At 43.2% G+C, this 14200-nt stretch overlaps 1 protein-coding gene across 1 annotated transcript in view; it reads left to right on the plus strand.

Moving 5' to 3' along the window:
• LOC109823523 (long chain base biosynthesis protein 2d-like) overlaps window positions 1188-14200 on the plus strand; it is a 50132-nt gene continuing 37119 nt past the window's right edge. The window contains exons 1-2 of the mRNA XM_020389804.1: window positions 1188-1326; window positions 3547-3612. Of these exons, the coding sequence (XP_020245393.1) occupies window positions 1201-1326; window positions 3547-3612 (192 nt within the window). The 5' untranslated portion in view covers window positions 1188-1200. The remainder of the gene's footprint in view (window positions 1327-3546; window positions 3613-14200) is intronic.

Genomic DNA, 14200 nt, shown 5'->3' on the forward strand with positions numbered 1-14200 from the left:
TAGCTAGCGAGGGAGCAATTCATTGTGAACAGAAGAGGATTTGCCAAGCAGATGAGGCATGTAGCTAGCGAGGGAGCAATTCATTGTGAACAGAGTTTTGAGTGACTAATTTTACCCCTCATTGTTGAGCAAAGAGAGAACATTAATTGTTCATTATTGAGTGACTAATTTTAAGTGCTTTGAGTTATTGACCAACTTGATGAAGACGAGAGCCGGCCCTTAAAATGTTTAGACCAATGCTGTTGCGCTAAATGAACATTATGAGATCCTAGCTAGGTTCTCCAACTGTAACTTTTGTTTGTTTGGTCTTTATAAGAAAATTCATGAGGCATAAACCTAAAGTTTTTCATACGTAAGAAATCTTCCGTTTATTTATTTAGTAGCTTATGTTTTTCTTTTATAAGCATGCAAGTTGTACATTATAGAAAATTGAAAAAAAAGGAAAATTTAATTAAACAATATATATGGACACATCAGGCAGTAGGAATAATATACAGTTTTCTTATATTTAATTAATTAGTTCTTAGAAGGCTATATATAACTAACCTTATTTTCATGGTCTCGCGAAGTTCCTTTTACACCAAACATTCACACCAGATTTTATAGCATCTCGTCAAACTTAGTTAAATACTAGATTATGGATAGGGTAAATTACATTAAACACCCAATAAGTTTCTACATTTTGTAGACAATTAAACCCCATAAGTCAGAACTAGAAAACAACGTAACGAGGCAAACGAGAGGAAAAACTATTTTATACAATATAAATGATTCTCAAAATCAAGAAAAAAAACCAAACAAGAGGAAAAGCATGCCCCTAAAGAAAGAAACGAGACAAAAAGTCCAATTTGGGAAAAAGGGACCAAGACAAATAAGAGAAAAAGTCCAATTTGTACAAAAGGGACCAAGACCAAGGACAATTTTATCCTTGAGCTGTAACCCTTCACATCGTAATCATCCTCACATATTTAAAACCTTCGCTTTTCCCTCCTTCAAAAAAGGAGAGGAATAGTAGGACAAAAAAGGAGCAAGAACAAAAGGCCATGCATGTGAGCCTTGTTCAATAATTTTCACCTGATACGTAGTCCACTTCTCTTCACACGTTTAAAAACATCGAATTCCCTCCTCTCTCTCTTCAGCATACTCATCTCCCCTCCCTCCCTCCCTCCCTCCCTCCCTCTCTCCATCTATCTACAAGATATGGTGCAGATATCATTCTTTACATCTCTCACCACGCGATTCAGCTTCTTCCTTCTCTTCGCCTTCGGCCAAATGAGAGATTTCTTTAGGAAAATCCTAGATTTTCGCAAGTCTAAGAATCTCGAGGTAAGTTCTCGATTCTTCCAAATTTTAAACTCAATTTATTTATTCAGCACATAATTTTTGAAGAAATAACATGATATATAGCTTGTTATTTCAGGTTAAAGGTAATAAATCAACCTTAAATGTGTGTAGCATTTAAAACAACATAGGCACCGCGTAAATCTTGCTATCACGATATAGTATACACTATCCTTCTTTTAAGTATAACTAGCTAGTTTAGTGCATGTGTACATATCTCATTTATGCTACTTTAGTCTATAATGGTGCGAAAAGATGTGAGTATATATATACATATATATCTAGTTTAGTGCATGAGTATATATAATTGTGATCATCGCTAGATTATATATATATATATATATCATTATTATTTTACTTCTAAAACTGCATGCAAAACTTAAACTTTAAAAAAAATGTATGTAAAACTTTAATTTTAGCTTTTGTTCTAACTATTTTTAAATTTTCAGTTGCAAAAATGGATAAAAAAGACAATTTCACTACTCATATATAATATGAGAAAGAAATATATTGAGGAGTTGGAGCGCTTGGGATGATAAGGGAAGGATAGTCGTTGATTTTTTTTTTTCTTGTGTGTGTGTGTGTTGGGGGATCTAATATATTTCGAAACCAGTTTACAGAAACAGAGATACTAGATCAATACAGAAATTCGAAACCAGTTTATAGATACTCCATCAACAAATCTAAAATATTATTAGTTATCAAAAGGAATCTAAATCCCACATTTACTCGTAAATTATTTGTTAGGTTTTCGTATAATAATAAAAAAAGGCAAATATTTTTTTTTCATTTTTTTTCCCTTGTGAAACTGAACTTCAGCCACCAGTTGGACCCCGCGGTAAAAATAGGTAAGTCAAAAGCAATCACTTTTTACCTGCAATGGAAAAATTCAATATTGTCCTAAACCCAATTGTTCGCAGCTTGAATAGTTGTATCCATGAGGTTTTTGGCCATAGTTGTGCGGGGACTCTTTATAAATGTTTGGATAAATTTCACAGAAACCCCTTAGTTTTGGGGTGGCATGCATATACTCCCTTGGAAATTGACTATTCAAGATCTCTCTAAACTTTAGGGAGTTCACAAAACCCCTTGAACGTTTGAAAATTTCCGCAAACAAAAATAACCCTTTTTTGTAAGTAACCGGTTTTTTAATGAAAAATTTCTGACTAACCGATTTTTCTTTCCCTTTCTGTAACTTTCGAAGTAAGTTTAGGAAAGATTTGTACAAATAACCCGAAAATATATGGATTCTGTGAAATTTATCCAAATCGTTTCATGTTTGATAGTACCAAAATGCATGGCTTAGAATAATTTTCACAGAACATATAGTTGGAAGCCGAGGATGCAAGGTTTTTTATTTTTTCCCGCTTTGGGGCAAAGGAGTAAGAAATAAACTTCATGAACTTCTGATTTATTCCTAACCCATTGGTAACACATATTCCCTTGCATATTTTTGGAAAACTAGTATAATACACATGCGTTGCACGTAGATACACTTGCTTTATATTTTAAAGCAAAGTAAAGCCTTGGTTTGTTTTTAGTATTTACATATAATTGCAAATTTAAAAGTAAAATGAGTAGAAATGGATTATGTATAAGTTAATTTATTTGTAATATCAATCTTTTATGAATAGAGATAATGAAGTTAAAATTTTGTATAGCAGCACAGAAGTGTCCATTACACTATGCATATATCATGAAAGTAGAAGAAGACAGAAAAATAAGTGATATATCATGAACACAGAAGAAGACAGAATTTTTACACAGATTTTGATTTTTTTTTTAATGAGAATGGAAGACGTAGACGATGGAGTGTTTGGACGAGATCAAACATGGAGTTTTATAAAGGGCAGCAGTTTGTTGTTTGTGGTATAAAAAGTTTCGAGATGTAAAAATTCAAGAGGGTTGTATAAAAAGCCGTGGAAGTTCAGGGTTTTCTTTGCCAAATCAACCCTTATTTTAAACCTAAAATGCCCACTTCTCCCTTTGTCTACATCTACCAGATTCCCGTAAGCGCGGAACTGCAAAGAGCGGTCATCCACTCTATTATTATTTTTTATTTTTTGAAGTTTTTGTGATGAAAAGATCGTTTCTTTCTTATCGGATTTTACTTTTTTCTAGAAGAGATTCGAAATGGGTTGAATTCGTATATAAGTTTTTATGTTGGATTTGATTCTAAATGTTTTGGGTTTGATTTTGGAACAGGGATATGCGCCAATATGTTCAGGGATGGAGGATTTTTACGTTCGTAGGGTTTATCGTCGGGTTCAGGTCCGATTTTGTACTAAAATTTTAATTTTTCCATCATGAATTATTTGATAAGAGTTGAGTTGCTATATTAGGATGTAAGGTTTCAGTTCTCATCTCAACTCAATGATTAAATGTTAATTTGGAACTCAATTTTTTTTAGCTTTATTGTTCATATTCTACTCAGTTTTCACTTTTTAAGAAATATATCATCTAGTTGATGAAGGTTGTTGCATACTTGATACTTACGTCTAGTTGAGGTGGAAAGTTGATTGAAAGCTAATTTAATTGGCTAGTGATGTAAAGTATGTTGGTTTGGGTGTAGACCAAACCTCGATTCAGGCGAGGTTGAACGACTTCATGTTTGCGGTGAAAGTTGATTTCTTCATTGCTGAATCTATTACACGTTTATCGATTACAGATTCAAAGTAAAATTAGTCTTTTTATAAGACTTTCTTACACAATGAAAAAAATAAAAAAATACAACTCTCTTCAAACAAACGCAACGGGTGTTTATCGCCCGCTGCTTGCGTGGGATCTTGGCCTGTGACGGGGATGTTGATATCCGTGGACCACCGTCGATCAGATCTGATTGCTGAAAAATTAGGCAGAGCTTCGTTGATTCGCGAAGGAATCAAGAAACCGTAGCGCTTATCTCGGCAACGGCGAGATAATTGCTCTTCTTAAGATTATCGCAACGGGATAATCTTAAGGAACGGACCCGGGGAACTGCAGATCTGACGAGCTCATCTTCTTTATGCCGATGAACTCGATCCGATCTCTCCTCCTCCTCTCTGAAATTCGTGCACCTTCAGTCTTCAGTCCGGCAGGGCTTCGCCTAATCTCCAAAATTCCAAATCTCTAAAAATAAAGGTCCTGGGGCTGTATTTATAGGCTCCAGGAAGTCCGGGCAGTTAAAACTACATAACAGCGAAAAGAATAACTTTTTAGGGCTGCGGACACCCTTGGCTGTCTCAGCGAGAATGGAGACACCCTTGCTCGGGTGGAGACACCCTAGCTCGGGTGGAGACACCCTTGCTCGGATGGAGACACTCTTGCTCGGGTGGAGACACCCTTGGGTGTCTCAGCGAGAATGGAGACACCCTTGCTCGGGTGGAGACACTCTTGCTCGGGTGGAGACACCCTTGGGTGTCTCAGCGAGAATGGAGACACCCTTGCTCGGGTGGAGACACCCTTGGGTGTCTCAGATCGGGTGGAGACACCCTTGCTCGGGTGGAGATACCCTTGGTTGTCTCAGCGAGAATGGAGACACCCTTGCTCGGGTGGAGACACCCTTGGGTGTCTCAACGAGAATGGAGACACCCTTGGGTGTCTCGGCTCGGGCCGAGACACTTCGGGGTGTCTTAGCTTAAGCTGAGACAGTCTGTTTTGCGCGCTTGTCCATTTTCTCCGTAACTTCTTCATCCGAACTCTGATTTGAGTGATTCAAAGTGCGTTGGAAAGCTGACGAGGAGTTCTATAAGCTCTAATGATTAGATCATTGTGGATTAAGCTAGGATAGGAGTGTCGTTTCGTCTTTTGTAAGCTTTGAGCTGCTCGTGGAGACCTATAGGCAATTTTCGACGCCTACAGATACCCCCTCCAAAGCGTTCCAGACTCGTTTCTTTTATAGAAGAGGCTGGAATACTTTGGATATGATTGGTCCAGCCTTCGGTCGGCGTAGAGGACCTGTAGTTAGCTTCAATTCTTGACTCCTCTGATTTTCAATCTATTCGATGCTTTGACGAACAGCTGAAGTTCTTCCGGCGCAGCGTTTATCGTCTGGCCATCTTCAGAGTCTCGAATCTAAAACTGATGAGTTGAGTTTGGCTCGTGTCGTTGAGTTGACTTAGAACTGACCATCTCCGTCGCATCGGGCTGACTTAGGGTTTTAGATCGCCGTACGTTGACTTTTTATCACAACGTGTTGACCGGCGTTGACCTAGGGTTTCGGATCGCCGTACGTTGACTTTTTGTCATAACGCGTTGACCGGCGTTGACCTTGGGTTTCGGATCACAACGCGTTGACTTTTCATCGCAACGCATTGACTGGCGTTGACACAATTTATACTCGTACGTCTGCTGGAGTATACACAGTTTAAACTCTTAAGGTATTGGAGCATGACGGTCCCAACAGTTAGATATGCAGGACCAACTGTTAAAGCTGATTCGTCTGCATGTGTGAATCTTATCTTGGTGTTGTTGAATATCCGAGTCACGAGACCAACTAACGGAGCTGGTGCGTCAATGACTCGCACTTATAGAATTTTTGGCAAATTCTCAGCCATCAACGGGTTTGATGAGCCTTTACCGACTACCGTTTGAGTCGGGCTAGCATGCGGATTGTTTAAGTCCGTTCCACATGTGACGTTAAGCTAAAAGAGTTAACCCTTTTAGTGCTACGATATTGAATACGTAGACTTCGTCTTTCTCCTGTGAAAAGACTAAACAGCGACGTGTATCAGACGTTGACTTAGGATTTTTGGCAAATGCTCAGCCCTCAACGGATTTGACGTGCTCTTACCGATTACCGTTTGAATCGGGCTTACATACGGATTGTTTTAAGTCTGTTTCGCATGTGACGTTGTGCTAAAGGAATGAATTCCCTTAGACTTGATGCTACGATATTGAATACGTAGACTTTGTCTTTGTCACGGGAATAGACTACCCGGCAACGCGTGTTAGGCGCCGACTCATCCTTACTTAGGATTCAGGATAAAAGTCCCCAGACTGGAATTCTGGTGTCTTCTTCAATCGGTGAAAGACTAAACCGACAACGCGTGTTAGGCGTTGGCTTACCCCTACTTAGGATTCAGGATAAAATTCTCCGTGCGTGTGAAGCACGGATTATGGTGTTATTAATAACAACCTGCCACAATGTTGAATATATGGGCTTTTGTCCTTTTTACGGTTAAGGACTAACCGGCAACGCGTGTTAGGCGCTAACTTATCCCTTCTTAGGCTTCGGGATAAAATTTTCCAGACTGGAATTCTGGTGTCTTCTTCAATCAGTGAAAGACTAAACTGGCAACGTGTGTTAGACGTAGGCTTATCTCTATTTAGGAGTAGAGATAAAGTTCCCCGTGCATGGAATGTACGGATTTGAAGTTGAGAATTATGTCTTTTCTTAGGGTAAAGACGAACCCCAAAAAATGGAAGAGGAGGAATTTTATATTCTATCTCCCGGCACCGAAGATGAAGAATTTTATATTCTATCTTGAAAAGGAAACTTGAAGTGGGATCTCCACCCCCAGAATCCGGAAAGCTGAAACTAGGAGTGGGATCTCCACTCCGAGAATCGGAAAGATTCAAGTAACTCTAACTTTTATAGGATTGGTTGCTTGATCCAAGAAAAGAGTTCCTCATTTATTAAGGGGAAATTCCGATTTCGACCCTAACTTTTATAGGTTTGGCTGAAAAAGGAAAAGATGGAAGTCTTTCGTTTATCGAAAGGGATAACTCAATCTTAGTCCTAACTATCTACAGGTTTGACTAAGTGAAGTTGGAGACAATCCTAACTTTTATAAGTTTGATTGCTCAATTTGAAAGTGGACCTCTCTGTAGGCGTCTAAAAATGCCTATAGGTGTCCGCACACAGCTCGAGACAGAGAGAAGGCGATGAACATTATTATCCGAAGCAAAGAGGATCATCCGACGTCGACAAGCGCATGAAGCGAATTGGCAAACCGTTGATGACACGACAACGAACCACCACAAGGGCAAACGCTAAGTGGACCGCACGTGTTAATCAACTCAAAGCGTACAAACGCGCCCAACAGTCAGTTAACACGCACGCATCATTCAACTCGTGCATGTTAACCAATTCGTGCGCATCAATCAGTTCGCATGCGTCAATCAACATGCGTACGTCAATCAACACGCGTTTGACGGTCAATTCTGCGGGTCGGATTGGTCCGACCCGCCTAAGCGCGGGTCGGATTGGTCCGACCCGCCTAAGCACGGGTCGGATTGGTCCGACTCGCGCAAGCGCAGTACGGATCCCGAAATACGTTTTGACGGTTTTGATGCTGTTTTCGCAGGTTTTATCTGTTCCAGGGGTTTCTAACTTACTTGATATCATCCCCAAACGTGGTTAGGCTGTTGTTAACTGAAGATAGAGCCAAATCACTTGTTCTCATCCAAATAACCGCTTCCGAAGCCCTATAAATACAAGCCTAGGGCCTCCTTTCAGAGGGGGCGATTGATTATCAAGATGAGGAGGTGCTACCGGATTGTGGAGTCAAAGGAGAACGAATTTCAGCGAGGGTTAACAGATCTTGGCGAGTTCTTTGGCATAAAGAAGGAGAGTTCGAGAGATCCGACGCCCGTTCCCGTCCGTCCCTTGAGATTAGGCTTGGTCTTAATCTCGAGAAGAGCCCTGATTTCGCTTGGTCGATTTTAGCGCTTCAAATCAAATACTTCCTCGGCGAAGGCGAAGCTCTGCCGAATTTTCCATCAACCGGATCCAGATCTAAGGCGGTCCACGGATAAACCCCGGCACAGGCAAAGATCCCACGCAAGCAGAAGACCGATAAACGATCTCTGCGTTTGTTTTGACGAGAGTTGTAAACTTTTGTTTTCATTGTGTAAAAGTCTTATAAAAAGACAATCTTTTTGATTTCATTGTAACGACTAAAGTTGTAATGAATACAACAATGAATACACGGAAACAAACTGGCGACCACAGTGGGAGCCAACAGCTTCGCTGCCGGGGCTGTCGTGTCGCAACCTCGGATCTGCATCCCGGTTGAAGAAGTGGTCGAATACGAGTTCGACCAACTGAAGTTCGAGGAATATCTGTCGTCTTCCTCCTCCAGATCCTCCGCCTCTCGCAAGCGAAGGAAGATCAACGCCCCCGTTGTTACGGTAGCTGAACCTTGCAACGCCCTTCCGGCCTCCAATGAGTCCGGATCTGCAGATCGAACTCCTCCTCAATCAAGGAGTTGAGTACAGAAGGCGCGCCCATTTTATCAAAGAGAGCTCGGCAAAGGCAGCGCCAACGCTGTGTGCGCCAACTCGCTAGAGCCTTGGAGTCAATTGATGGGATCCGTTACGAGGCGGATCTGAAAATTAGGCAACGCCAAGCACCCCAACAGCGGACAGATGTCCTCCCCTCCAAACCAATAGCAAATGAATGGATCCAAATCAAAAGAATCCGTTCAACTCTGGAGGAGCGAATTCAAAAGCGCTGCGCGCTTGCGCGCACGCGAATTCTTGTGCAAAAAGCACAAAAGATGCAGAAGAAGGACATAGCTAAGAAACAACCAAGACTGCATCAAACTTGGAGGCCAAAATCCAAAACGGCAGCCGAAAAGATCGAGAATCGCGGGTCACTTGAATCCGACCCGCCGGCGCGCGGGTCACTTCAATCCGACCCGCCCTGCAGGTCACCCAAATCCGACCCGCCAATCTGCAGGTCACTCAAATCCGACCCGCCAATCTGCAGGTCACCCAAATCCGACCCGCCAATCTGCAGGTCGCCCAAATCCGACCCTCTAAATCGTGGGTCACTTGAATCCGACCCGCCAATCTGCAGGTCACCAAAATCCGACCCGCCAATCTGCAGGTCACCCAAATCTGACCCGCCAATCTGCAGGTCGCCCAAATCCGACCCTCTAAATCGTGGGTCACTTGGGTCCGACCCTCCAATCTGCAGGTCACCAAAATCCGACCCGCCAATCTGCAGGTCACCCAAATCTGACCCGCCAATCTGCAGGTCGCCCAAATCCGACCCTCTAAATCGCGGGTCACTTGGGTCCGACCCTCCAATCTGCAGGTCACCAAAATCCGACCCGCCAATCTGCAGGTCGTCCAAATCCGACCCTCCAAATCGTGGGTCACTTGGGTCCGACCCTCCACTTTGCGGGTCACCCAAATCCGACCCTCCACTTTGCGGGTCACTTGAATCCGACCCTCCAACCTGTCGGTCACTTAAATCTGACCCGCGCCAGAGTCAAGGCAGAAGATGTTCTACACCTGTTTCGTCGATCCCTGTGAGTTCCGTACCTCCGGCGGGGCACCGTGACAACGTGGATTTGTCCCGATTCAAAGTGAGGATAGTCGATCGCCTGGGTCCTTTGCACGAGGATCGAGGCAAAGTTCTGATCGAAGAATGCTTGGGTCCGGTGACTGAACCCCGAGCGACTCGTCGAGCTGGAGGTCGCACACGCCCTCGCAACAATTTCAAGCCTTCTCATAAAGGGAAAACTCCAATTTCCGCCCGCCTGGGGGTGTGTATCCAAAACCAAGAGCCTGTTGAGATCATGCGCTCCCAAAAGCGTAGTTCTAAACACGTGACTCTTAAGAATGCTAATAAAGCGGCAAATCCCCTGAAAGAAACGTATTCATCTGACGATGACAACGTTATACCAGGGGAGTCATGTCAACACACGATAGGTTGCTCCGGTCATCTGATCGATGAGTTGTACTATCGGGCTGGGGGTATGAACGAGTCTCGGAAAAGATATGCCCGAGAAACCAAATCTCACTACCCGTGCGCCGAACTAATCAGGACAATATTATCAGCATGTAGTTGCCCCAAGACCGCTCCGCAGAGGGTCTCGGTATCCGAGAGGATCTCCAACGGAATGACTAAGTCCAAACCAAAACGTCTCCGTAAAAAGAGATCGGTTGTTCAAGGTGACGAACTCCCGGAAGTCACAATAAATATGGCTGATAAGGGAAAGTCGATTCGACCTTCTAGCTCTGACCCGCTTATATCTCATCGTCTAACCCGGTTGCGATCAGGGACCACTAGACGCAGGGACTACCAGAGAATGCAGAGAGGGTTATCCTCGGACGATGAAGCATCGGATGCTAACTCTGCAGTCGCTTCTGACAATACGGTATCTAGCCCAGGGCAATCCCGCGAAGTGTTTATGATTAACACCGAAGAAGCAGCTAAAATGGTTGAGGATGCTCTAGCCAAGCAGAAGCAAGCATTTAAATTCGAAATAGAAACGGCTATGCAACAGATGAAGGAAGAGCACGACCGACAGATTCAGGCTCTTTCCAATCAAATGGGCGAATCCAGCCGTCGCAACGCTGCTAACCAAGTAGGTAGCGATTCAGATGTGGATGAACGCCTTAATGCTGATAACCCTCTCGTTGACCAAAACGCTGGGGGTGGCCCCACTAAAGACGACAACGCTGGGGGTGGCCCCGTTATTCCTCTTAAGAATCGTCCAAAGCCCGATACGAGCGAGGATGAGAAAATGAAAGATCTCGAGAGTAAAATCAACGCTCTAATGTCTGATCGAGAGGTAAAGAGGACTGGCATTCCATGTCCATATCCAAGCGGCGAAGTTTAACCTGATTAACTTCACGCCGTTTGACGGGAAGGGTTCACCCACTCAACATCTGATCTACTTCAAGTCCCACTTGGGTATGATCTCCGGTAATGAAGCCTTGATGGTTCGGTCATTCGTTGGCACCCTTCGCGGGCCGGCCTTCGATTGGTACCGCCGTCTCAAGCCCGGAAGTATTAACAACTGGGACGATATGGAGAACTCATTCCTTGGTAACTTCTTTGATGACGACGACGAGGTATCCATCAGGATACTTTTCGATGAGAAACAAGAAGATGACGAGACAGTCGACGACTTCGTCAAGCGCTTTCGGAATAAAGCAATGAACTGCCGAGATCCGATCACGGAGGACTTCATCCTCCAGACATGTCATAACAACCTATCTATTGAGATATTAGAAGTTATGGGAGTCGCACCGTCCAACACTTGGAAAGAGTTGAAGACGCGCGGAGAGCGGGCCGAACGCTTCCTCCGAAGGAAGAAAGCCGAGAGGATCCAACCGACGGCGAATCTTCCGAACTCAAACTTCGCCTCCCGTGGTAAAGGAAAGGCACATGCAGCGGTTGTAGACGTTAACTAGACATCGCAACAACAACCCCAAAGGCAGCAAAAGACTTCGGATCCGAGACTCCAAAAAGAGTACTCCTTCAAGGACGAAGATGTTCCAGCTATTTTCGAGTCCCTCCTTGAAAATAACAAGATTAAGCTACCACCTATCCCAGATCAGGAGGAAGCTGATAATACTGCGGATCCGAGGTACTGTGCGTATCATAGGAGGATCCTTCATCCTACCAAGGCTTGCTTCGCTCTTAAGAATAGCATCCAAACCTTGGTTGAAGCCGGCGTTATATCGCTCAATTGAGCCGAATGAACACTCCGACAAGTATAAGAGTAAAAACTGCTTCTTAACACTCCGACAAGTATAAGAGTATAAACTGCTTCTTAATCCTCCGATCGGTATAAGAGGTTAAACTGCTCCCTGATACTCCAATAGGTATATGAGTCTAAACTGTTTCCTACCGTTGATGGGAAGTTCCTGGAGAATGTTACGCTAATATTCTTAAGGATAACCCGGTCATGTAACGGAGTACAAAGTCAGACCCAGTTCCAAGAAAGAAGCTGGGGGTGGATGATTCATGTAATGGGAAGTTCCCAGAAGAACGCTATATGTAATTTTCTTAGGGATAACCCGATAATTACGAACAAGGTGATAAACACTAAACCCCCACTATGATTTGTACTCCCACTCTCACTCTCTACCTGGTCAAACCTTCCTATAGTTATGACCACAACCAAAGTCCCCTCTCGATTCCTTCCATGAACGAGAGGTCCACTTTCAAATTGAACGATCAAGCCTATAAAAGGTAAGATCGTCTCAAAACTCCCACTTCCACTGCTTCCTTGGTCAAACCTATAAAAGTTAGGGTCACAACTAGATTCTCCTCTCGATTCCTTCCATGAACGAGAGGTCCACTTTCAATTCGAACAATCAAACCTATAAAAGTTAGGATTGTTCCCGATCTCACTTAGTCAAATCTAAAAGTAGTTAGGACTAAGACCGAGTCATTCATTTTCGATAAACGAAAATCTGCCTTTGTTCCTTTTTCACCATACCTATAAAAGTTAGGGTCGAAATTGGGCTTTCTCCTCAATGAATGAGGGATTCTTTTGATTCAAATGACCAATCCTATAAAAGTTAGGGTCGTTTGAACCTTTCTGATTCTCGGAGTGGAGATCCCACTTTTAGTTTCATCTTTTCGGATTCTAAGGGTGGAGATCCCACCTTGAGTTTCCTTTCCGACTGTAGATAGAATATAAAATTCTTCCTCTTCAGTACCGGGAGATAGAATATAAAATTCTTCCTCTCCCATTTTCCAGTCTATCTTTGTTCTTAGAAAAGATACAATTTTCAACTTCCAATCCGGGCACTTTGCGCACGGGGAATTTTATCTCAACTCCTAAATAGAGATAAGCCTACGCCTAACACGCGTTGCCGGTTTAGTCTTTCACCGATTGAAAAAGACACCAAGGTCTAAACTTGGGGAATTTTATCCCTGTGGCAGGTCGTTATTCATAACGCCAAAATCCGTGCTTCACACGCGCGGGGAATTTTATCCCGAACCCTAAGTAGGGATAAGTCAACGCCTAACTCGCGTTGCCGGTTTAGTCTTTCACCGATTGAAAAAGACACCAGAGTACAATTCTGGGGACTTTCATCCTGAATCCTAAGTAGGGATGAGTCAACGCCTAATACGCGTTGCCGGATGCCATATTCCCGTAAGAAATGGCGAAGTCTATGTATTCAAAATCATAGCATCAAGTCTAAGGGAGTTCATTCCTTTAGCACAACGTCACGTGCGGAACGGACTTAAACAATCCGCATGCAAGCCCGATTCAAACGGTAATCGGTAAAGGTACGCCAAATCCGTTGAAGGCTGAGGGTTTGCCAAAAACCTTAAAGTCTACGTCTGACACACGTCGTTGTTTAGTCTTTTCACAGGAGAAAGATGAAGTCTACGTATCCAATATCGTAGCACTAAAACAATCCGCATACTAGCCCGACTCAAACGGTAGTCGGTAAAGGCTTATCAAACCCGTTGATGGCTGAGAATTTACCAAAAATTCTATGAATGCGAGTCATTGACGTATCAGCTTCATTAGTTGGTCTCATGACTTGAACATCCAACAAACTTCAGGATAAGATCCACACGTGCAGATGAATCAGCTTTAATAGTTGGTCCTGCAGCCCAACATTCGGGACCGTCACGCTGCAATGCCTTAAGAGCTTAAACTGTGTAGACTCCAGCGAACGTACGAGTATAAACTGTGTTAACGCCGGTCAACGCGTTACAGTAAACATCGATGCCGGTCAATGCATCAGCAATTTCGCCAAAATAAGGCAAAAGATGACTCCAAGGATTTCAGTTACAATCAGATATGAATTTCTGACGGAGAGGATTAGTTCAAAGTCAACTCAATGGCACGAGCTAAGTTCAGAAACTTACACACCAATCTCAGTTCAAGATTTCGACAACGGTCAGACGATAAACGCAGCGCCGGAAGAACTTCACCTATTCGACGAAACAATGAATAGATTGAAGACTGAAGAAGTTAAGAATTGAGATAGTTCAAGGTCACTCTACGAAATTGAGGAGATGGCCTATCTATTTTCGGAGGGGCGATTGATTATCAAGACGAGGAGGTGCTGCCGGATTGTGGAGTCAAAGGAGCATGAATTTCAGCGAGGGTTAACAGATCTTGGCGAGTTCTTCGGCATAAAGAAGGAGAGTTCGAGAGATCCGACG

The sequence above is a fragment of the Asparagus officinalis genome, chromosome 9, assembly GCF_001876935.1.
Source record: "Asparagus officinalis chromosome 9, Aspof.V1, whole genome shotgun sequence".
NCBI lineage: Eukaryota > Viridiplantae > Streptophyta > Magnoliopsida > Asparagales > Asparagaceae > Asparagus > Asparagus officinalis.